The 24003-nt window shown below is 49.8% G+C and overlaps 1 protein-coding gene across 3 annotated transcripts in view; it reads left to right on the top strand.

The window, feature by feature from the left end:
* Window positions 1-4433: 4433 nt before the first annotated feature.
* BTBD11 (BTB domain containing 11) overlaps window positions 4434-24003 on the top strand; it is a 289817-nt gene continuing 270247 nt past the window's right edge. For 2 of the 3 annotated variants that reach the window (XM_032346484.1, XM_032346486.1), the window contains exon 1: window positions 4954-6127. In XM_032346484.1, the coding sequence (XP_032202375.1) occupies window positions 4954-6127 (1174 nt within the window). Of the gene's footprint in view, window positions 6128-24003 lie in introns of all 3 variants that reach the window. The other variant, XM_032346485.1, reaches the window with a different exon arrangement.

Genomic DNA, 24003 nt, shown 5'->3' with positions numbered 1-24003 from the left:
TGAGGCACATTTACATGCTTATAGACATATTTAGTTCTACATAAAGCATTTTATGCAAATGGGATCACATTATATATGCAATTCCAAAACCTATTTTCAAAAATTTCTTCACTCGCCAATATGATGTGGAACTAAAGATCACCACCATTATTCTTTGCAACTGCGTGGTATTACCTTGTATGAGTCACTATCATACATTTCATCAGACCTAATTGAAAGACATTTAGATTGTTTCCCAAAGTCCTATGTGAAAACATTACCAAGATCATCCTGTAGACTTTTGAAAAATTCATAAGAATCACCTTGGGTAATCAGAAGATACGATTTCTGGGAAATCACAAGGAATGCACACTGACATATTGATATGTATTGGTGAACTGTCCCCCCAGAAGATTGCCACAGTTTATGCCCCACCGTGATACACATCCATCATGACTGAATTTAGAAATCTTTGCTAACCTGATAGGCAAAATAATCCCAGGAATTTAATTTCCTGGAGGGGGTTGTTTTGTTTATTTTTTAATCTTGAATATATGTTTACTGTCCATCTGAATTTCTTAGAGGATAACATATATTAAGACTTCTGGTTTCAAAGAAGAGACTTATCTATATGCAAAGAGGTCCATCTCAGCATTACCTACGCTAGTTAGAAAACAGCAACAACCAGAGGAGAAACCAACACACCAATTAAGATATAAACATGTGTTGGAATATTTTGTAGCTACACAAAAAAGAATAATTTTGGATAAATACCTAATAGGAATTTTTTTTGAGGAAAGAAATCAAAATGCAAAATAATTCATAGAATAATTCCAACTGTTAAACTGTAAGTTTAGAAGAAAAAGATGGGAAAGAAATTAGACTAGAAGGAAATACAAGAAATTGTTCATGTAAATGATCTCTGTAAGGTGGGATTTTGGGCAATTTGAATTTTTTCATCATACATTTTTGCAGACATGAAATTTTCTAATACAGAGACTAATTTTTAATGTCTGGTTGATGCTTTCACTCTTCCTACTGATTAGAGGTCATTTACCTACAGATGCATAACATTATCATTAAGGACTTATTTTAGTGAACTAAATGGACCTAAGCTTTGGTTTATCCATAATACTAAGGAGTACGCCCATTAGTACTGGCATTGCGCTAGGGGTCAGATCTTGGCTCTCAAAGGGTAGGTCCCTGGAAGGTGGGAGAAGGTATATGCCCAACATCTACAGCATAAGAGAGAAGAGCATGTCTGCTGAGATATTAGGAAAACCTTCCAGGGAAGTTAGTAATTCAGCACATCCTGGAAGAAGTTGGATTTTTATGTAACAGTTGTCACTCTCCCGCTGACTCTCTAAGAGATAGGTGTTTCTTGTAGAGGATAGGAAAATGCATAAAATGACAACAGACATTTCCAGGGTTATTATCACATGTGGAACACTGTGTTCAGTCCTTACGTGGAAACATCTCACTTAACCCCCAGCAACCCTCTAAAGATGGCTGTGATTATTTTGTGCATTTCAAAGGCAAAGAAAGGGAGAATAAAAAATGAAATGAGTGAACACCGGGTACATGATTGGAGAATTGGCAGAAGCAGTCCTGGAATGCAAGTTGACCTGGTGCTACAGAAGAAAATAAATCAATGTTAAGCTCATTCTTTCAGTCTTTCTCCCCCACCCCCCAGGCCCCCATGCATGAGGCTTTCCCCAGTCCTCTGCACCACTGGGCGGTGCTCACTTAAGCATCATCAGCACATAGGTGGTAAGTGAAGGTATATGAGTGGGTGAGATCACCAGGGAAACATGCAGAGGAGAAGAAAAAGGGCCCTGGGAACAAAGCCAGAGTAAAAGAGATGGAAATACCTTCCCAGGTCTGGGCTGGGTGGACAGCAGGCATGGGGAAACTTTCACAGTGATAACAATCTTGGAGCTGAACCTTAGAGGATGAGAAGTTTGCCAGGTGGAGAAGACAGAGACAAGTGTCTGGAGCAAAAGTAACAGCTTCTGCAAAAGCATAAGGGATGCAAGGGATAACATGGTAACTTGGAAAACCAGCAAGTGATTTTAGTATGGCTAAAAATAGAGTGTGTGTGTGTGTACGTGAGTGTGAATATACCTTTAGGAGGTTAGTGTGATGGTGCATAATCTAGAGAGGAAGGCACGCTTTATGTCATTAAAGAAAACGTGGTAGGTAGTTTTCCAGAGAATCAGGTGTGTGTGTGTGTGTGTGTGTGTGTCTGTCTGTCTTTCTATTGGTTCTGGTTCTCTGGAAAAACAGAGAAAACAAATATATAGAGATTTATTATGAGGAATTAGCTCATATGAATAATAGAGGCTGAGAAGTCCCACAGGCTGACATATGTGAGCTAGAGACCCAGGAAAGCTGGTGGTATTCAGTCCAAGTCCAAAGACCTGAGAACCGGGCAGAACCAGTGGTGTAAATGCCTGTTGGAGGGCTGAAGAAGATGAGATATTGTCCCAGCTCAATCAGTGAGGTGGGAAAAAAACTCAACGAATTCTTCCTTCCTCTACCTTTTCTACTGTTTGGACTGGGTAATGCCTAGCCATGTTGGGGAGGGCGATCTACTTCCCTGGGTCTGCAGATTCAAATTCTGATCTCACCTGAAAAGACCCTCAGAGACATATCCAGAAACAATGTTTAAAGTGGGCACCTGTGGCCCACTCAAGTTGACACATAAAATTAATCATCATGCTCCCTTATTAAAAGATTTGGAATTTTATGGAAAGAGAGTCTGGAATAGAATGGAGAGATCCCTGAAGCTAATCAGTATAAACTTTATTTATCTGGAAGGCCATTGGGAGCCTTTGAATTTTTTTCAAGGAAGTGACAAGTGACAAGATTAGAACTAGGCTTTTCAAGATCCTGGGACTGGATGGTTTGGAGTAGGAAGGGGCAGGGGAGAAGGCCAACAGTTGGTAGAATATTATAATAGAGTGAGAGGTGCTGAGCGTATATGCTCCTGGGTACAAGGATGATAGCTACGAGGGGCATGGTTTATTGGGGGGTGAAATGATGGGTGCATTTGGGATGACAGATAAGAGAAATGTCAGATAATCTACAGAGTTATCTGGGAAAGTCCATTGTTGAACATTCAAACCAAGAGTTCAAAAGCACGTCCTTCCTTCATCCACCCAATTATAGCAAATTATTTACTGAGTGCCTACTCTGTGACAGGTCTATGCACGGTGACTCCCTAGTCGGGTGTGCAATCTAGACATGTTATTGTATGGTAACTACCTAGTATTACAAGGGCCCAGAAATCAACAGCTTTAAAAGGGAAATGGGCAGATAAGGCCCCCAGGTGGATACTGGGGATCTGGGCTACCTTTCTGGGGAGGGGATTTCTAAGCTGAAAATTCCTAACCTCAGGCAGAAGCCTCTGTGGGAGCTGGAACCCCCTGGTGAAAAGGTATGGTTTTTTTCACGCAAATGTTACAGCTTTTTTTCGCCAAAGAAAAAACTCCCCCCTGCAAATTTACTTTTTTTTTTTTTAAAGATTTTATTTATTTATTTATTTTATGACAGAGAGAATGAGAGAGCATGAGAGGAAAGAGGTCAGCTGGAGAAGCAGACTCCCTGCCGAGCAGGGAGCCTGATGTGGGACTCCATCCTGAGACTCCAGACTCAGTTGCCTAACCAACTGAGCCACCCAGGTGCCCCAAATTTACCCTTTTAAGGCCGAGCTGTCTGGAACTAGGGGCACCAAGCTGGTAAAGTGGGACAGGAGCTTTCCCTCCTGGGGCACCTCCCAGGCCTTTGAAGGATGGGTGCAGGGTCGTCCTCCTGGCTATGGAAAAGAACTGAGTTAATGTGCCCAAGTGTCAGGTGGCTAAAATGTCCTGACATTTCAGCCTTCCAGTGGTGTCCAGTGCCCTGGCCTCTGGCTCGGTAGTTTCTGGTTTCTAACCTTGCTTCCACGCTGTAGAAAACTAGAGGTGAAAGAGGACCGCCTTGACTGGTTTGGGGACCCGAAGGTGGGGGAAGGGGTAAGGCAGAAAAAACACGCTTTGCGTGTTAAAGAAAAAAATGAAAGTGAAATCCAAAACTAAGCGGCAGGAAGCGACCCCAGGCTGACACTGTGAACCACTGGCGGGTAGCACACCTTGGGGCAGGGGGGTGGGGGGAGTCACCTGCTCAACCTACCACCCTTCCATTCTGGTACCAAAGCCACGAGCCTGAGGGGCAGGGATAGCAACAGGGAGATAACATTCGCGTCTCTACGTTGCTCCCGGACCCGCAATCCCCAGGCCGCTGCCCCTTACTTCCTGCGGCCCTGGTCACCGCCGGGGGCGTGTGTGAGGGGCGGGGCTACGTGGAGCTGAGGAATATATATATAAAAAAAAAAAAAGGCGAGGTAATTAGCATCCTCTGATCCCATTGGCTCTCCGCCGGCCCTGCTTTACATACGCCCGCCCTGCTGGCTGCTGGGGGTTTGCGGGGTTGGGCCGGGTTTGCAGCCGCCGCGGTAGCTGCTGCGCTTCACTGCCGGGTGGGCGCCCAGCGAACCCCGGGCCGGGAGCCGGGAGCCGGCAGAGCGGCTGCGGCGGCAGCATCTGCGTCCATTTCCGCCCTACGAACACTAAGGCCGGCGGCCGGCGGCTTCTGCGCCCAGCGGGGCCCAGGGAGGAGCGGGTCGGACACTTTTTATTTTATTTGGGAAGAAAGGGGCGAGTCCCGGCGTGAGCTTCCCTCCTGGCCTCTCTCGCTCCCCAGTGCGCCCCAGCTCCGGCCCAGGCTCTGGAAGATGACTTCAGGGTCCGCCCGGAGTCTACCAGCGGCGGCGGCTCGGGTAGGCAGCCGAAAGTAGTAACACTTGGTAGTAGCAGCTGGTGAAAAGTGAACCGAGGCAGCGCGGACTGGGCTCTCCCCGCGCGCCGGCGCCCGCTGCTCTCGCTGCTCCTTCCCCTCGGCTCCCCGGCGGCCGCAGCATGAAGTGGCGCAGCGATGGCCAGGAGAGGTAAGAAGCCTGTGGTGCGGACGCTGGAGGATCTGACGCTGGACTCGGGTTATGGTGGCGCGGCGGACTCGGTGCGCTCCTCCAACTTGTCCCTGTGCTGTTCCGACTCGCACCCGGCGTCCCCGTATGGCGGGAGCTGCTGGCCGCCTCTAGCTGACTCCATGCACAGCCGGCACAACAGCTTTGACACCGTCAACACTGCCCTGGTGGAAGACTCCGAGGGGCTGGACTGCGCCGGCCAGCACTGTTCGCGGCTGCTGCCGGACCTCGACGAGGTCCCCTGGACCCTCCAGGAGCTGGAGGCGCTGCTGCTGCGCTCGCGGGATCCCCGGGCAGGCCCGGCGGCCCCCGGCGGCCTGCCCAAAGACGCGCTGGCCAAGCTGTCGATGCTGGTGAGCCGGGCGCTGGTTCGCATCGCCAAGGAGGCGCAGCGCCTGAGCCTGCGCTTCGCTAAGTGCACCAAGTACGAGATCCAGAGCGCCATGGAGATAGTGCTGTCCTGGGGCCTGGCTGCGCACTGCACAGCGGCCGCGCTGGCCGCGCTGTCCCTCTACAACATGAGCAGTGCCGGCGGCGACCGCCTGGGCCGCGGCAAGTCTGCGCGCTGCGGCCTCACCTTCTCTGTGGGCCGCGTGTACCGCTGGATGGTGGACAGCCGCGTGGCGCTGCGCATCCACGAACACGCCGCCATCTACCTGACCGCCTGCATGGAGAGCCTCTTCCGGGACATCTACTCGCGGGTCGTGGCCTCCGGGCTGCCCCGGAGCTGCAGTGGCCCTGGCTCGGGCTCCAGCTCGGGCCCAGGCCCGGGCTCTGGCCCCGGCACGGCCCCCGCGGCAGATAAGGAGCGGGAGGCACCCGGAGGGGGAGCGGCGAGCGGCGGCGCCTGCAGCGCAGCCAGCAGCGCCAGCGGGGGCAGCAGCTGTTGCGCCCCGCCGGTCGCCGCTGTCGCCGCCGCCGCCGCCGCCGCAGCCCCACCGGCAGCCGCAGCCGCCGTGGCCGCCGCCGCCGCCGCCAACCACCACCATCACCACCACCACGCACTCCACGAGGCGCCCAGGTTCACCGTGGAGACTCTGGAGCACACGGTCAACAACGACTCCGAGATCTGGGGGCTCCTGCAGCCCTACCAGCACCTCATCTGCGGGAAGAATGCCAGCGGTAAGTGGCCGCGCTGTGCCGTCTCCTCCCACCCCACTTGGCCAACTCTGGTTGCAAGTTTGCCTCGCGCCCTCACTCCCGCGTCGTTCCGGCCACCCACAGCTGTCCCAAGCCTCTGAGAGGGCCGCGGAGCCGGAGGCGGCGCGAAACTCGCCTGCTCACTCGCGCGCTCGGAATCCGCGTACTTTACGCGGCTCCTAAGGTTTCCAAGTCCCGGAGCGCACTGTTCCGCCCCTAGTGCCGGGCGGGGCGGCGACTGCCGCCCTCAGTCTGTGGGAAGAGCCCATCACCATTCGCGGACACAGGTTTTGTCATTTGGCCCTAGTACATATTTCTGCCAAAGCCCCGTGTTTTGTTTTGTTTTTTGACCTTGAAGATGCCAAATTCTCGGGCGCACGAGTGTTGCTCCCTGGAATTCCGGAGGAGGAACATTCCTCCTTCCACCGACCGGCTCATGTACTTCCCGCGCCTTCCAGGACACTATGCTGGTGCGGGTGTACCAGAGGCCCCGCGGCCGTCAAGGCAGAACGTTTTAGAGCTCGCATGGCCTAGAAACAGTCGGGGAGAGGGGTGTGTGGTGGGAGTGTGTAGCTGAAGACTTATAGGTCCTGAGTGTACCCGGGGCAGTTTTTGAAGGCCGGAGCGCACAGCTGATGGGTGCAGCGCGATGCACACCCCTCCCCCCATTTCCGACTTCCCAGCTCACGCCTCTCTGGGTTCGCGGTGGCAGGGAGCTGCAGCTGTCACCACTTTCCTTAAGGAGCGCCACTAGGGACCCGGGCAAGATGGGAGTGGGGCGGGGTTCTAGAGGGGGCTGTCAGTTTAGGGTGTCGTTTCCAGCAGGTTCTGTTGTCCCCTCCCACATCCCCTTTTTCGGAAGTGGAGCTGGGTGGGTTTGAACCTGCAGTTCTGGAGGCGGAGGGGGTGGGGTCGGGGGCTCTTGTTTTGGAGAGCTTGAGCTGGCCGTCCTGCCTGTCTGCGAAAGCCCGAGCTAGACACTTCAAAGCTTCAGTTTTCCACAGGAAATGGTAGAAGCGTAACTGGAGACTCTAAAGCGAAATAAAACTTTGCTACATAGTCGGCGGTTTGGCCGGAGATTGCGTGGTTGGAGTTGAAATGCAGTCTTTCTGGGTAGATTTCATTCATGTTGCTGCCTGCCTGTTTCCCGGGGGCTGAAAGAGAGATCCAGCGGGCGCGGCCGGGCCTCTGGGGGTGCCGAGTGTGTGCATGTGAGTGTGTGCTTGTTTGTGAGTGTGTGAGCCTGTGCGTGTGTATGTTAAGTGTGCCTGTGAGTGTGCGCAGGAAAGAGCAGGCGCGCGGCGCCCCAGCAAGAGCTCTCGGGAAACTGACCCTCCTGCTCTCGGTGCTTTCACCTGGTTTTGATCAGCGTTGGAGGAGGAGAAGGAAGGAAAAGTGGGCGTGGTTGGGGGGAGGGGAGGGATCGCGACTTCCGCGTTGATCTGGAGACTCCTGAGAATCTCTTTGCCAGAGACCTTCCCCTTCTGCAGGCAGTCGTGGACGCAGAGCCTCCCCATTCCCCCCACCCCGAACACACGTGAAATCCTGACCGCGGTGGAAACATGCAGGAGAAGGCATTGGTCTTTGTATGAGCTTCTTCAGAAGGGGGAAGATTCACCTGAAAAACCCAAGAGCTTTGGACTGGATTGCTCTTGTCTGCTGCCCTACCCCCACAAAAAGCATAGAAGGGCTTAGTTTTCTTTCCACCAGGTGTGCCCAACCTCCCCTGTTCTTACCTTTCCCATTACAATCGTCCTTTTACTTCTTACTGACCCCCAAACCTTTTTCCCCTGCTGGGACTGGACCCCGCTTTTCCTAAGCTCTCACAGTGTTTTCTTCAAGGAAGGAGCATTTCCCTTAGGAGGCACCATTGTGGGACTCTGGGAATCCTGCTCCTCCTGTCTTTGCCATGCTCTTGAACTTGTGACTTTGGTTGACTCTCCTTGGGCCTCAGTCTCCTCCTCTGTAAATCAAGAGCCTCTTGTAGCTCTGTCTGTATTAGTAGCCTCTAGGTTTTTTCAAATCGGTTTTACTTTTATGATCCTCAACATATTTTAAAGACAGTTTTTGTGTTTATCCTTTTCGGAGTAAGTATAATTTAAGGAAGGAGAAGACCACAGAGTTGGTTTTGGGCAGGGTGAGTGTGTGGCGGTTGGGGTTTGCTGCCCTCGGAAAGATTCCCACACCACAGAGCTTTAACTCCTGGGTTTCAGGGCCCTTCAGCCCATCCCTTACTATGAGATATGCTGTCATTTCATTGTGAATCTCTCTCTCTCTCTCTGCTTTCCTTGAGCTTGTGTAAAATGGCAGGTCAATTATGCTGGAGAGTAAGGAATGAGCAATTAATTTCTTAGGTATCTGAAATGTACATTAAACATCAAACCTTTTAAACTATTTTTCATGGCAGTCTTTCTGATCTGCAAGCCTTATTAAGGAGCCCGTGTCTTATGTGATTGATTTTTTTTTCCCCTTTAACTCAGCAGTCTCACTTATTCATTTGTGAATTTGTTTATTCATCGATATTTATTGAGCGGTTAATAAACTTAAGGACCAAGCAAGTACTGGGGTCCAGAGGTAGTAACCGTGCCTCCAACATTACTCTGTATGTTGACCCATTTGATCTTCAGCATTCCCTTGGAAAGCTGCTCCTGTTATCCCCATTGTTTAGAGGAGGCACTGAGGCACAGGGAACTTAAGTGTTTTGCTCTTATGAATTCTCTGTCTTTAGGCCACGACTTGCCCTTCATTATCTACCCAGTTGAACAGAGACCCTTTACAGCCTGACTCTCTGTCCCAATTCATATACTTTCTGTTCCTTTCAAACTGCACTGGGCTGTACCAGATTTTTTTACATTTTTATAACCTCTGCCTAAGTCTAAGAGAGAGCCTAGTATACAGGTGGAGCTTACTAGATGCCTGTTCAGTTGCTCAAGCTGTTGTGTAATATTATACAATGATGTTCCCAAAGAAGCTATTGATTTTTGAGTTTCTTGAATCATCTTTTCAAATTCTTCTACTTTGGTTGCCCCCTCTTCCTGCCATCTCTACACCTGTGCACACTTCTAAATTTGCTGGGGCTAAACGGCCACGCCCAGGGAATTATGAAACTAATCACACGGGACTCAGTTCAGAAAACGGAAGATACCTAGCTGTAAGCAGGGGCTTGGCGGCTCTCAAAAATGATAGGACTGGGTTTAGGACATGTACTTTGTGGGGACTGTTTTACGCTTCAGAGGGCTTTTTTCTTATGTTGATTTTGAACTGTTTTGAGGAGCTGGGGTAGGAGCTAAGAGACCCCAGTAGACCTTAGGTTTCTGGACGTTGGGTTTCTGTGGGGTTTTAAAATTTGGCTTGATTGATTTTTGCAAAAGCTAAATAAGGGGCAGGCAGAAGTGCTTCTGCAAGCCATTTTGTGTGTGTGAGTCATTTTACCTCAAACACTTAAGAGCTGGCCAGTTCTCATCCCTGGAGACTTGGTCAAGAATGATCTTTCCAACACCTCCGTGAGACCGCCCTCAATGCAGCCCCTTCCCCAATCCCCATACCTGTGCCATAGGCAGACCTTTCCCCTTCCCTTGGGAATCCTCACCCTGACCTTGCTTTAAGTCACTCCCCATCACACTGTGGCCCCTCCAGTGCAAGCTTATGTCGGATTCATCTTTGTCTCTCCTTTCATATCACTCAGCATAGCACCTAGTACCTAGCAGATGCCGGGTACTATTTGTTGAATGAATAAAAGTGGTGCCTTAAGCCCTTGGGATTTAAAATTCACCCACTGGCATCTGGCATCGACCTCTCTAAAGGCCTCTAAAGTCAGGCCTCCTGGATCCGAATTTCAAGGCTGTGATGTTACAGCTCTGTGTTCTTAGGCTTGTTACCTAACCTCTCTGAGCCCAGTTTCTTCAACTATAAAATAGAGATGATAATTAGGATTAAGTGAGATTATGTGTGTAAGGATGTTATAGTCTGCTGCCTGGCACTCGGTAGGGGCCAAAATGGTGGCAGTAGTCATGGTAATCCAGGCATAATGTTATTCAGGGTGCTCATCTCAGGGATTGGCTCCATGGGCTCAGCCCCCACTGCCAAGGTCACAAAAAGATAGTTTGGGTCAAAGGAAAGTAGCTCATTTTATTTGCCCTATTTTTTATTAAAGACATGCTTAGTGAAGGGGCACTAGGGAAATTTCCAGGGTGATAGGGTTCAGGGGGTACGTGCATTTGTCAAAATGCAATGATTGCATTGTAAACGTAGGATGTGTGCATTTTGCTGTATTTTAAAATGTTACAGCAGTAAAGAAGACATTAAAAACAAAGCCACAGGCATCCTTGAATGAAATTTAGTTTTAAATGCAGAAAGAGTGTGAAGGGAAGACTGGAAGAGGCAATGTGGTATGATGAAAGGGATAAGGACTTTACACTGGGAAAGATTCCGCCTCATGTTTCAGCTCTGCTGCTTTCCAGCAAATGACTTAATTCTGCTGAATTTGGTTTTCTCATCTGTGCGGTGAGGATTGCCAAAACAAAACAAAAAGGCATAAAGAAGGAAGAAAATCCAAATCTACCCCATACAGCGATTAAAGGATTAAATCAGATCAAGTATGTGAAAACACCTGTCACATAGTAGGTACTCAATTATAATGGCTTCCCTAAAACACTGATTATCCAGGCTGGTGATTTTGAATAGTCTCTTTCATTCAGGGATCCCAAATCACTTTATAAACATTAATTAACATGAGCCCTGGCCCCTGGCAGCACTGGCTTGGTGAGTAGGACCGTTTTCAGGTCTTTTGCTTCACTGTTGCCCCCTTAGATTCCGATCTGCACTAAATGCTTACTCGGCGGTTTTCCGATTCCCTCCAGCTGGCCATGCTGTTCCATGGTGCAGTGTTGCTGTGCTGAACAAAAATGTCACAGAAGAAACCTAGCTTCTGACGAAGACTAGGAAAACTATCTCAGGAGTCAGCCATGGCCATGTCTGTGCTCACAGAGCACGTTTTTAATTAACTGGCTGCATGTAAATTAAAACTTGGAATTTGGGTCAGTGGAGGGTTATCTGGTTTTCTCTGCAGACTTGCCAGTTCAGTGCTGGGGCATCCGCAAGTAGGGCGTTTCAAGGAACAGAAAATAAAAATAACAGCAAAATAAGACAATGAGGGAACAATCTAGAGACCTGGGGTCGGGTGTGGCACGCTGATGGCTTTCAAATAGGGGGAAGGCCTCTAATTGTGGATCTATTATTATTTGTGGCCTTGAACCAAACTCACCTGTAAAATACATATCATTGTCATCAACTGAAAAGTATATATAAAAAAAACCATTGACTTTGAAGTCCGACGCACCCACAACTTGCAGTTTTCCTATCTGTAAAATGGGCATTATAATAATAGCCACACTTGTGTCGTGCTTATTATATGCGGGGCATTGTTTCTCTATATTATAATCATTACAATTACATTAGCTGTTATAGAAACCAAGCCCCAAATCTTAGGATTTGAACATAATAGAAGGTTGTTTCTTACTCTGTAAAGTCTGGGGGAGGAGCGAGGTGGGGGGCAGCAAGAGGGTCATTTAGGCACTGAAGGATTAAGACTGAAGGATTTGGCTTTCTTTATTATCAGTATGTGGCCTTCAGGACAGTCGTCCAGCCAATACGCAGAGGAAGAAGGAGAAGGTAGTGGATCTTACGAAAGCCTGGAAGGGATCTCCATCCCTTGTGCCCGCATATCCTTGGCCAGGTGTGTCACTAGCTCCCTAGCCGCCAAATATCTATGTGTGTCCTTCTGCCATGCAACGCGTGTTTCCCCTTTCCCAAGGGAAGAGACTAACATTCTATGCAATCACTGCTTCCAGGGAAAGTTCAGGATCTTAGGGTGAAGCTCAGTCCTATCCATTGGATTGTGTGTGTGTGGCTTCTTGGGGAAGGGAGCCTGAGCCAATACAGACATGTTATCTGCCACTCTGCGTCCATACGCCATCTCGGAGCAGGGCAGGACAGCCACAGGAAAACTCCCCTTAGGGAAGCACACAGTCGTGGAAGGCACACACAAGGGACTGCCCTTAGTTCTTAGGAAACCTTGGCAGGTAGGCACTGTGTGGTTGTGTTCTGGACACAGGTGACGCTCCTTGCTTGAACAATTTCCTGGTTTGTTGTTCTCCAACCTCCTAGCTCTGCCTTGAGGGAAGATCGTCTTTGTCCATTTTCCTTCTTGGTCACTCCCCAAGTGGCTCTTGAGGAATATGACCCACCCGAGACTCTCCATCTTTTGTAACCTAGTTCCTGCCCTTGAACTGTGAGGGACCCAAGGATAATGCTGATGGCGTAACCGTGGAAGACCCAAAATGGAGGCTCATAGATCTTGCCAGTGGAGCTCCCTTAACTACATAGTAGGGTTTTCATCGACGACATCTAGTGCATCAATAGCCACGCCCATAGTCCTTTCCTAGGGCTAATTATCGAGCCTGGGTGATTTCTTCCCTTTCTTAAGTGGGTACCCTTTCTTATCTCTCCGTGTCCTGACAGCTACCTTGGGGCCATCAGACTTAGGCGGGAAGCTTCTACCCTGAATCTGATCCTTTCTTTCACTTAAAAGTCTTCTTGCCTCTTACCGTTTGGGGTCTAGAAATAGTTGTCCTTTTCAGTTCTCCATGATTCTTTTCCAATTTCACTTGCAAATTTGTGCCACAGCTCCTCCTTTCTTTCCAGTACCTTGCTAAACTCCCACCAGGAGCAACCAGACCCTGCTATTTGCATTACTTATTTATTTATTTATTTTCAGACCTCTTTCTCTGGGGGCTACCGGCTCAGTTGGCCCAGTTTGGGCCTCTGAGTTATCCTCGGTGACAGTTTAAGCAAACATTTTACCACTTTTTCCTGGGCTCTGCTCTCTGACTTCTAAGCAAGGGCCACATATGTAAGCAGCCCACTTCTGGTACCAATTTCTTCGGCAGGGTGAGGCTAGATGTCGCATCAGATCAACCCAAAGATCTTAGTGGCTAACCACAGTAAAAGTGACCTTCTGAGTGGTGGCAGGGCAAGGAGGCTCTTTGTCCTGTGGTGGTTGATGGAGGCTCTGTCCTCTGGAACACTGACTCTGGGGAACTTTTCTGCTCAGGGACAACAGAGGTGTGGGAGACTGTGTAGGCAGGTTTTAGAGAACAGTCTGGATGTGCTTATATCATCTCTTTCCACTGTCCAGTGACCAGAATTCAAGTCACCTGGCCTCGACTAGAAACAAGGGGTCTGGGAATGCCGGACTCTGGCAGGGCAGCCACTCCCAGCTGTAATTCTAGATTAGAAAGTTGAAAGAATTTGGCTAAGGTAAAGCTAACAAATGGTTGGGTCTGATGTGAACCCAGGCAGACTGGCTCTGGACCACCTTGTAGGATATTTTGTGAAATTAAAATGATATGAAAGACCTAAAATAGTGTCTACAAAGTATTTTTCCCAATGTCTCATGTTAAGTACATACTGCATAGCTATCATCCCTTAGGTGTATCATCATTGTTATTGCCATCCTATTCTTAAAGTCGGGTGTTGTATAGATTCATAGTGAATCGGTATGAAACTCTCAGGCCTGGATAAAATAGAAGTCCCAGAGAGTGGATGTCCTGGGCAAATTGTATTATCACCTGTCTTTTCACCTGTGCTCTCCCCGGTATTTTTCCTGCTGAGGGACTGACCCTCGCTGGGCCAGGCACTGGACTCTGACTTATCCTAGGCGACAGACTGGACTTGTAAATATATAATGTATAATATTTCATTCAGTTTTCACACCGTTCCTGTGAAGTGGGTGTTTCTTATTTCCATTTTACAGGAGAGGAAACCAAAGCTCAGACAGGTTTAGTGACTGATTGAGTTGCGATAGATCCGAAGGGGTAGAATTGGGGTTTGGGCTTCAGAACCTGTGCTCTGAAGGGCCACAGCATCGTGGTGAACTCTGGCTCAGATGAGCCTCTGAGGGGATCCCAGAAATACTCCAGTGCACGGCCTGAAGGGTGTGTGGAGTGAGGGGCTCAGCTTGGCCCGGTGTGGTGATCCTGGTCGAGGATTGTCATTTATGCAATATGTGGTCACAGCTCTTTTCTTAGCCCTGCTGGCTTTCCCCATCCTGCCTGCCCAGTGAAGTTGCTGTGTAGCCTCCTCAGTGGAGGCCCCGGGGCAGTGGCTGGTTTTGGAGTCTCCAGGGGATAACTCTGTCCATACTCTGCCTAGCTGGGCAGGCTCAGGGCCAGGAGGATTGCATGCCTTCTGACTAGGACTGAATGTAGAAATCTGCGGCGTGGTGGAGAATTTGTCCTGGTCCTCCTTGAGAATCCCAGAGCTGGTGTCTTCCCAGACTTTAGACTTGAGGGACCAAGGGGTAAACTCAGATCACCTTGGGAAAGCGAATGAACCTTCTGAGACTCAGTTTCCTCATCTGTTAAATGAGGGCAATGGTAGTACTTCCTCATGGGGTCCTTAAGAGAATGAGTTAATTCATGTAAAACTCCCTAGAGTATGTAGTATTGGACATATCATAAATACTTAGTGTCTGTTGGCAGTTATAATTATTATTATCAAATGTTTAAGAAATGCCAGTTTCCTTGCTTAAAGATCTGAACCCTGCTTCATACGGAGTGAAAGGCTCCAAATAGTCTCCCAGGAACCAGACTTCAGGGTTTGACCTCTTACTAGCTGTGTGATATTGGGCAAGTTACCTAACCTCTCTGTGACTCAGTCTTCCCTTTTGTTAAGTGAGAGTAATAACACAGTATAATTCTTAGGGAAGTGTCTGACAGTAGAAATTGCTTGATAAATGTTGCTTAATAAATGAATTTTGTTATATTCACTATGACTTTTACTGTAGGTACTGTGTTAGTTAAGCAGCGTGGTCCCTGTCCTCATGGAGCTTACTTTTTTTTTATCAAATAACAGCTGTGATGGTTGCTACAAAGGGGAGATACACGGGACTGGAAGAGCCTTTTCTGAGGCTCTTGATGCAGTCAGGAGTAAGAGAAATCTTCGACCAGGTGAGGCTTGAGTGAAGTGGAAGAGTGGCCCATTTGGTTAAAAAGGTAGAAGAGTCCTCCATGAATGCAAACAGAATGTGCAAAGGGTCTGTGGCAGAAGGGAGCCTGGTGAGAAAGAGAGCGTCCAATGTGGACTGACTGGGAGAACAAAGTGAGGGGAGCTGGGTAGAGGTTGGACCCGGCCACCTGCCAGATTAAAGAGTCTGTCTTTTCCCAAGGACGCTGGAAAGCCTTTGAAAGTTTTTAAGGAGGGAGATGCTATGATCAGATTTGTATTCTAAGAAGCTCATGCCGTACTCATGCAGTACTGGGACAGACAGGAAGGAAGGGAAGGACAAGTGTTGGAAGGCCAGTTAGGCATTGTTACCACGCCCACCTTACACAAGAGGAGTCTAAGGCTATGACATTTCGTAACTTGCCCAGAGTCACTGACCCATAAATGGCAGGGTGGGGATTAGAGCTCAAGTCTAAGGGAGTTCAGATCTCCCTTCCTCCTAGCTGTGCCCCATCCCTGGGGAACCCTTGGTTCAACTCTCATCCTTTATAGATGGGGAAACTGAGGCTCAGAGTGAGACCCTCCTTGCCCCATGTCACAAGGTCACACGGCAGAGCAGGAACCTAGGTTTCTGGATTCTTAGCCCATTTCCTGTCCTCTGTGATGCATTGTCTCCTCCAAACCAGATCACTCCTTGGGGGGCAGCGAGGGCCGAGAGGCTGCGTTGTCTACAGCAGTTCCGGAGATGACTTTATGACCAGGCCGTAGCATCTCTGGTCTTCACTGGTCTTCACAGATCAAGGAGGTCCTCGTTAGCTCGTGGCTGTGCCAGTGAAGGCAATTATTGCGAAGATCAGGTGTGTTCAGTGTGGAATCATGTTAGCAGTTCCCCGGGGTGTTGACATCAGAAAGCAAATCAGAGAGGCTGCTTGCATTTCCCTGGGGATCTTGGGTGGCATGTGTCCTCGTTTCGTCCTGATCCCAGCGCATGGTGCCACCCATAAGTCAGGACGTGCACGAGAGCGGGCTGGCACAGATTCCCCCAGATTGCCTTCCCTCTCTCTGCCTCAGAGAATTTGGGGTCCTGGGGAGCGGATATAGCTTGTCCTTTCCTAGGCCCTCCTGCCCCCACCCCTTGCAGCCTTATCTTTGCTGACTTTGAGGGTCTAGGGCCTGGACTTGCCGCTGTGGGCCGCGCCGGACATGGGGCTGGCTCTCCTGAGACTTTGAGGCCTGAGGTGGGTTTAGCTGATTCACAAATTATCCCCCGAATGCAAAACAGCGCCCATGGCAGGAGCTTCTGAGGAGAGGTTCATGGTGCCCTGTGACAAAGCCTCCTCAGGCAGTGGGATGAAGTGTGGGGAGGCCCAGCTGCCCCTCCTGGGGGCCTCCAGGGGTGGCTGAGGCCAGCCTCAGGACACCGGACATTCAAGGGCCCTGGGGGTGGGGGGTGGGGGTTAAGATTTCCGATTCTCCTTCTTGCTCTGTCTGAGGAGCCTTCGAGACCTGTGGGTGGTGATGTCAGCTAGGTGGTTGAATAATCATGGCTGTGTTCGGGAGAGACTTTGGTTTGGAGATATAAATTTGGGAGTCAGGAGCATACGGATGGTTTTTAGAGCCATGAGATGGGACAAAGTCACCTGGGAAGTGAGTGTAGAAGAGAGAGGAAGACCAAGGACTGGGCCCTTGCTTGGGCTAGATAGAAGAAAAAGAACAGCCAGTAAAATGGGAGAATAGAAATGTTCTCACAGTCAGCGGGAGAGAGCATCTGGGATGAGGAAGGGTTCCACTGTGTCATGTGGCCTGCAAGGCAGTTACCATCATCATGCCCCAGCTGCGGGGGTATTTCTCCCTGCAGGCTGTTTTCTCAACGGGATGGAGGCAAAATGGTCTCAGGATGTCATCTATAAACTAAGGGCCTTAGGCCTGATCAGTAGCTTCAGACTGTCATGATCTTAAGGTTCCATAAAGCGTGGGGTGGGGAGTCTTCCTGTCCCCACCCTGCACACATCTACCAGAGATCCTCCCCTTCCATCTGCGCTGTGCATATCGGACATTTGCAGAAGATGCATTTGAGAAAAGGATTCTGTGGCCAAGTAGAGTCTGAAAAGCACTGGCCCAGATGATTAGCAAGTCCTTTCAGCTCTGGCATCCTAGGAGCCTCAGCTGCTCGGGCAGCGGGGATCCCACAGTATGGCTGGGCCTTCTTGTCTTTGGTTGCCTGGACCAGCTGCAGGGGAGTGTCCTCCTGAGGCTCAGAGAATCACCAAGCCGGGTGGGATGGGGAGGGGAGAGGAGGGTAGGTGCTGTGCTTGGAACCTTATAGAGCTCTAGGACCCAAAGGGTTGGAAGAAAGGGAAGGAGGAGAACCAGTATTGGAAATAAATGGGACAGGTAGGATGCAGGGTCCAATTAGATGCTTCCGAGCATCTCCTCCTGATTATTTGCAATTCCGCTCTTTTCCTGATGCAAAGCTCTTCTTTTTATTCCCCCTTCACTGCCATATCCTCATCTCCCAGGTGCCATTTTTGATACAAGGGAGCAAAGTTGGAACTCGTCAAAGCTTTCTCTGAGCCAAAAATAACCCTGTCCCCCCAGATGCATCCCAACCTTCTAGGCCAAAGTGCTTGCTTTCATTTGTCAGGGTTGGCACGTCGACCTTGGCTCTTGAAGGTCTGAGGTTAAAAACTGGCTTGCCTCTGTGTTAAAGAAATACGTATATTTTTTCCTAAGAAGTTTTGTGACCAACTCAATTTTACATCCACGGAAAGGATCAGCCTTGGATGCCTAAACCCCAGTGTGGAAGCTGAGGACGCTGGGATGTTGTGGCTTACGTTACTTACCCACTAAAATGTCTCACCCAGCTGTTGTTTTAGGGAGGAGTCAGTGTGGTGTATCGTGTTGTCTAACCAAGCATCTGAGGTCAGGCAGCCTGGGTCCACGTCCCAGTGTCATCCCTTACTGGCTGGGCCATCCTGGATGGGTTTGTGTCTCTCTCTGCCTCAGTTTACCCCCAGTGCATAGGAATGTTTTGGGGCTAAGATGAAATACCATGATGTGATAGGCCTTTAGCGTGGGGGTGGTGAACGCTCACACATGACAGCTGGAGTCGCTGGGATTCTCATCCCGCAGCCCCTGAAACCTCTGCTGTAGCACTCATCATGTTCCCTGTTCATCTTTATGGTCCAGACTGTTTCTTCTTCATCTTTGGGTCTCCAGGTGGCATGTAGTTAGCACTTCGGTGAGTGAATGAGGCCACAGACCATAAGCCCCGCGCGAGCAGGGTATTTGTCTGTTTCATTCCCCGCTGTCAGCCCGAGACTTAGAACAGCGTCCACACATCGTGGGCTCTGAGTGAACACTGGTCGTCTGTGAAATGAACCACAAATCAATGGAGCGTCACTAGCAGGCAAACCCCGAGCCTGGAGCTAACCACTGGCTAACTGGCTGGGAGTCTCCCACTCTGTTTCCAAATTCCCAGCCCTGAAAACCTCTCCTTTTCAAAACTTGCCCCTCTTTGCAGTGCGGAAAAAAAGAATGATTGTTCCTTATTCCCTCATACCTACTTTCTTCCTGTGAGATGGCATCTCGCTCTAATTCGGAATTGAAGTCTGTGTCTGCATAGGATCTTAGACCTGTAGGAAGAGCTGCATGGATCTTAGAGCTGGAGGAAACCCACACGATGCTCCTGGGGGGCCCTGCTGCCTTCAGGTTGGGTGTCGGGTGGATTTTGTGCACCAGAGACCAGAGCCGGGGGGTGCTTACCAGAGGTGTGTGGGGCCGCACAGCTGCTGGCATATGAGCGGGTGAGGGAGAGTCCTGAGCTTTCCAAGTGGGAGGTCCTCACCTCTCGACTGGGGCTGGACCTGTGCTCCCTGAATCCCCAGGTTGGCATTCACATTGCCAGGCTGCCCCAGGAAGAAAAAAACAAGGCTTTGTTCCCTTTCCTCAGTTGTGCTTACCACTCCCCCACCCCCCACCCAGGTCCTGCACAGCCTGGGGACCTGACCCAGAGAAGCTAACAAGGCTCATGGACGGCTACGCTGGCAGGGTGCAGGAGCTGGCTGTCTCCCCACCCTGCTGGCCACCTGGCCTGCCATCAGCGGGTGAACCTTGCCGGCAGTCTGCAACAAGGCTGCAATGTGACTTGTTGAAAATTTCTTAAATGTTCTGGTAGCCTAGGACTGTGTTGAGACCATAAGGATGCAGCTGGTCAGTCCCCCGGGGATTAAAAAAACATCAGCTATCAGATGAGTGATCAGTTTCATCAGATCGGCAGTGTGGAATTGTAAAGGTAAAGCAAGCACTTATCTAGTCCTCCGTCTTGTTGACTCAGTGTTTGTGGATGTGTTGGTCTCTCTCCATCTCTCCTGGTCCTTCATTGGGGAAGCAGGGTTCAGCATCTACTAAGTGCCAGGCACTGGCATAGGAAGAAAGCACACACCACTACCAATATCCAGTCCACTTTTGTGATTAGAAAGACCAGGACCACTTTTTTCCAGAACCGTGTGACATGTATTGATTCAAATACTTAATCTGAGCTGGTTTAACTTAATGCCCCTATTGACTTATTCAGGTCTGCCTCTTCTTCTCCCTTCCTTGGGGAACAAACTCACCTGCCAGTTGAGTGGAATTGAAGCATGGGACCGCTGGAAGACAGGAGGAGACGTTTGCTACTTATCAGGCTGCACTAACTCTAATTGTGAATCTCACAGAGCCTTGTTATTATTCATTCTTTAGGTTTGCACCGTTTGCCAAGTTCCATCAATTATTTCTATCAATATTCCTAACAACCATGGGTATCAGGGGGAGTGGTAGGCACGAGTAGCCTGGTTTTGCATAAGAGGAAGAAGAGTATGGCACAGGGGACATATTTTGCCCAGAGTCGCCAAGTAAGTGGCAACACTGGGCAGCTGTTGGGCTCCTAGTCCAGTGCTCTTTCTGTGCTTCCCAAGGCCACTCCTTGTGCATTGTTGGTGCTCAAGTGCTTTATGAACCTGGACTGACTATCCCAAGGCGGGGGATGGGGGGCGGGGAGGAAGAGTACACAGGGATCCCATCTGAAGACTAAACAAGATATGAAGGTTACCCCAGCTTTGGGCCCTCCCAACCTTTGGGTGCATGGAGATACTGTGTCCTTCCCCTGTAGTCTGCCAGGCCTCAGTGGAACCTTGTATCCGACGAGACTCTACCTTTGCATCTTCAGCCATGGTGGGGGGCTTCCTCGTGATTTGGGCTCAGATGCTGCTATTTGAAGGTTTGGAAGTCCTTGGAATGCCCTCTCAGAAAGGAGAAGTGTACCTGCCGGGCTCTGCAGAACCCAGACAGCCCCGTCACCAATTTCCCAGTGGCCCAGACAGAATGGGCCTCTGGCCCCTGCACTGGTAGACTTTCTAGAGGAATCTAGTCCAGCCTGAGCAATCTCCTTCTGAAAGAAAACACAAGCGCAGAGACTCCCAAAGCTTTGTGTACCTCAGCTCAACTGCAAAATCCGTCCTGCTCTTGCATGAAAGAGGTTGACCTGTGTTGTACCGGGTGCTTGTAGAGAGGGGGCATGCCCAGGGGGAGATCTGCTTCTAGACAGGTTTCTAACCTCTGTTTTCAGTTTGCCCAAAGTTTTCCATTGCAAAGACTTGTCATAACTAGAAATCCTTACATATTCTGTGCGCAGGGTCTCTGTTATGGATCTTAATCATTCATCATGTTTTCCTTAAAGTAAAATGAGTTTTCTATGAAAGGAGAAGTAGGAGGTTATTGATTATACATCGTTTATCAAGGAAAACTTCAGTTTGTTTCCATTGGGAAGAAGTGAGGGCAGATATTTCTTAACTGCAGCAGGACCAGGAGACAGGCAGCTGGTGTGTGTGTGTGTGTGTGTGTGCGCACACACACAGGCCTCTATTCAGCAAGACTGTCAGAAATCAGGCATTTGCCAGGACTTCTGAGTCTGGGTTGAGTTTTGATAGCTAAAATTTGCAGACTCTCACGTAGGTAGTTTTAACGTCTTCCTTAATTCTAGCCTCCCTGTCTTTGGCGGCACACACATCACACTCAGATAAACCCCATCAGATTTCTGTTACCGCTGAGGAAAAAAAAAATTGTAATGGTTTTGCTTTTGGAATTATTTTGCTGTGTGTACTTCTCAGTTTTCAGTGGGCTCTGATTTCTCTGCTGTCCTCTTGTGTCCTCAGGAATTCTTACAAAGCGAGAAAAATCTCACCAGCCTCTCCCCAGCCCCAGCACAAATGTAATGAAATCGTGATGAATGTCGGTATCAGCTGTTCATAATGTTGACTTCGTGTTACGGGTTTTAGCCACTTAATTACACCGCTATTAATTATGGCTTTGCAGTTTTCTTTTCATGTTTTGGAGTTGATAATTTTCACTTTTAAGGCATTGGGTAGTTCTGTAGGCCCAAGAAGAGGCCTAAGAACTGAGTTGCCTAGCTGGAAAAAATGACCACATGATTTTGACATCAAGAAACCAAGTTGAGAGGCGCCTGGGTGGCTCAGTGGGTTAAAGCCTCTGCCTTCGGCTAAGGTCATGATCCCAGGTCCTGGGATGGGGCCCCGCATCGGGCTCTCTGCTCAGTGGGGAGCCGGCTTCCCTTCCTCTCTCTCTCTCTCTTCTCTGCCTACTTGTGATCTCTGTCAAATAAATAAATTCTTAAAAAAAAGAAAAAGAAAAAGAAACCAAGTTGAGATTGGCCTCAGAAAGGTCATTCTGAGAGGTCCATTGCCCGACGGAGGCCCCTCACACAGACACACACTCACTCACACGTGGTCTCACACACGCTCACACTCATCCTACGATGCTTGCGTTGACGTAGTTAGAATCTAGTGCCAAACCTAACGGCCATCGCTCTCTACCCCCTCCCCGCTCCCTGTGGACGGCACTGTGTGTCGTCTACAAGTCTGGAGAGGAAGTTTGGTCCACGGATGTGTGGGTTCAGAGGTGTGGAACGAAACCACAGTTGGTGGCCTGCGGTGTGCTGTGCTTCCTTGTGTCCACAATTCCCTGGTTCCTTTTCCTGCAGCTACACGGAGCACTGATGCAGCCCTCGGAGGCTGATTAAGCAGCCAACCTTCCCATTTTAGAGAGAACGAGAAAAATGAACACCAGACGGAAAAAACCACTCCTGGAGGCTCACCAGAGACGTCCCACAATGGAGCCCCTTCCCAGCTCAGTGTCTGCAACAGTCTGCACGTTCCCAGCGTTCTCAAAGACCTGCCATTTTTTTAAATTATTATTTTTTTTAAATCAGGGATTTGGTAGAGAGAAGCAGAAGGGTGGTGCTGAGTGCTGGAGAGGCAGCCATGGATACGATGCACTTGGTGCCCCTGAGAAGCTCATGCCCTTAGTCAGGGACAGGATGATGGGGGCTGGCGTGGAGGCTGGAGGCAGCTGGCCCTGGGGAGGGCGGGAACGCACCCCCCTACCCCCAGCCCCACCACAGGCAGCTGGGAGCTTGGTGTGCAGAGGAACCAAGGATGCTGTTTGCACATGCCCGAGCTCGGCCCCTGCCTGAATGGGCCATGCTGTGCCACAGGTGTGGCAGGGATTGAGTCACCATGGCTCTGCCACTGAAAGCAACCTCCAGGCACCTTCATTTGTGGCTCTATTTTGAAGGTAACTATGAAGCACCTACCTTGTGGCCGGCCAGTCCTCTGCTAGGAGCTGAGGGCCCCACAGTGAGTGGGAACAGCGTTGCCCCAACCTTAGGAGGCTGTCCTGGAAATGTACACACTGACCATGTGATGCAGGATCCATGGGAGTTACAAGCAAAGAGGGTTCAGGGTTCTGTGTGCCTCCCTTCCCTCCCCTGGAGCATGAGAGGAGGGAGCTGGGTTGTTGGTGGGTTTCAGACTTGGTTTGGAATGCAGTCTTTTTGGGAACCTCAGTATACACAACAGAAAAGGCAGAGTTGTTTTGGTTCGATCACTCTCCCTTCTGCGAATAGTGGACCCTACTGCCATATGGAGCCCAGTTTGAAAAGTGGTAGGTGAGATGATCCGAGGAGCCCATGCTGTTCTAGAGTTCTGTGGCTTCTTGATGACAGGTGAGGTCCCTTCCATCCCAAGTTGTCATGATCCTGTGTCTGGAATCCTGAACCATCAGTTGGATCGAGGCGGTCAGCCTTCTCTGCCTCTGGATGCCAGATCGGTGTCCTGCTTCTCTTTGGGGGATAGGAAGAGCATAAACGCCGAGGCTTCCATCCAAGCAGCCTGCCTGCAGGGGAGGGGGGAGGGGATGATGTGTGGTTGGCTCGCTCTGTTCTAGTTTTTCAGGGTGTCTCTCAGCTGGGAGGATTGGCTTGTGCCATTGCCACTGTCATTTTATCTGCCACCTGGGCCAGAGCCACTGAATTCCATCCCCACCCAGAACATCTCAGGGCCCTCTACAGACCACAGTCAGCCTCCTTCCTGGAGCCTCACCCTAGGCTCCTCGCCCAGTCCATTCCTCCTGGTACCCGCCCCTCGCCAAGTCCCGCTTCAGTGGAACTTCTGTGGCTTCCCAAGCTCCTTCCAACGCTTTCCTTCCTAATTCCAAGCCTCCACTCAAGCACCTTGTCCACCTGGAATGGCTCCTTTCTCCCCCTTCTCTCAGCTTCAGGCTCCAAATTAAGCCCTACATCCTACCTGGGGCTGCCCCAGAATAAGCAGATTTTTCTCTTCTTTGAAATCCCACAGCATTTGGTTGCTGTCTGAAATGCTTCAGCTGTGGGTCACATGGGTCCTTTTGTTGGAAACCTTTTGTGTGGCTGTGACCTGCTTCTCCCATTACCCATAAGCTCTTTGAGGGCAGAGTTTGGATCTTTTAGTTCTTCTGCCCCTTTTCCTGCCCTGTGTTCAGTG

This window comes from Mustela erminea, chromosome 6 (assembly GCF_009829155.1).
Source record: "Mustela erminea isolate mMusErm1 chromosome 6, mMusErm1.Pri, whole genome shotgun sequence".
NCBI lineage: Eukaryota > Metazoa > Chordata > Mammalia > Carnivora > Mustelidae > Mustela > Mustela erminea.
The sequence above is the reverse complement of the archived record's forward strand: the minus strand, read 5'-3'. Positions and strand labels throughout refer to the sequence as shown.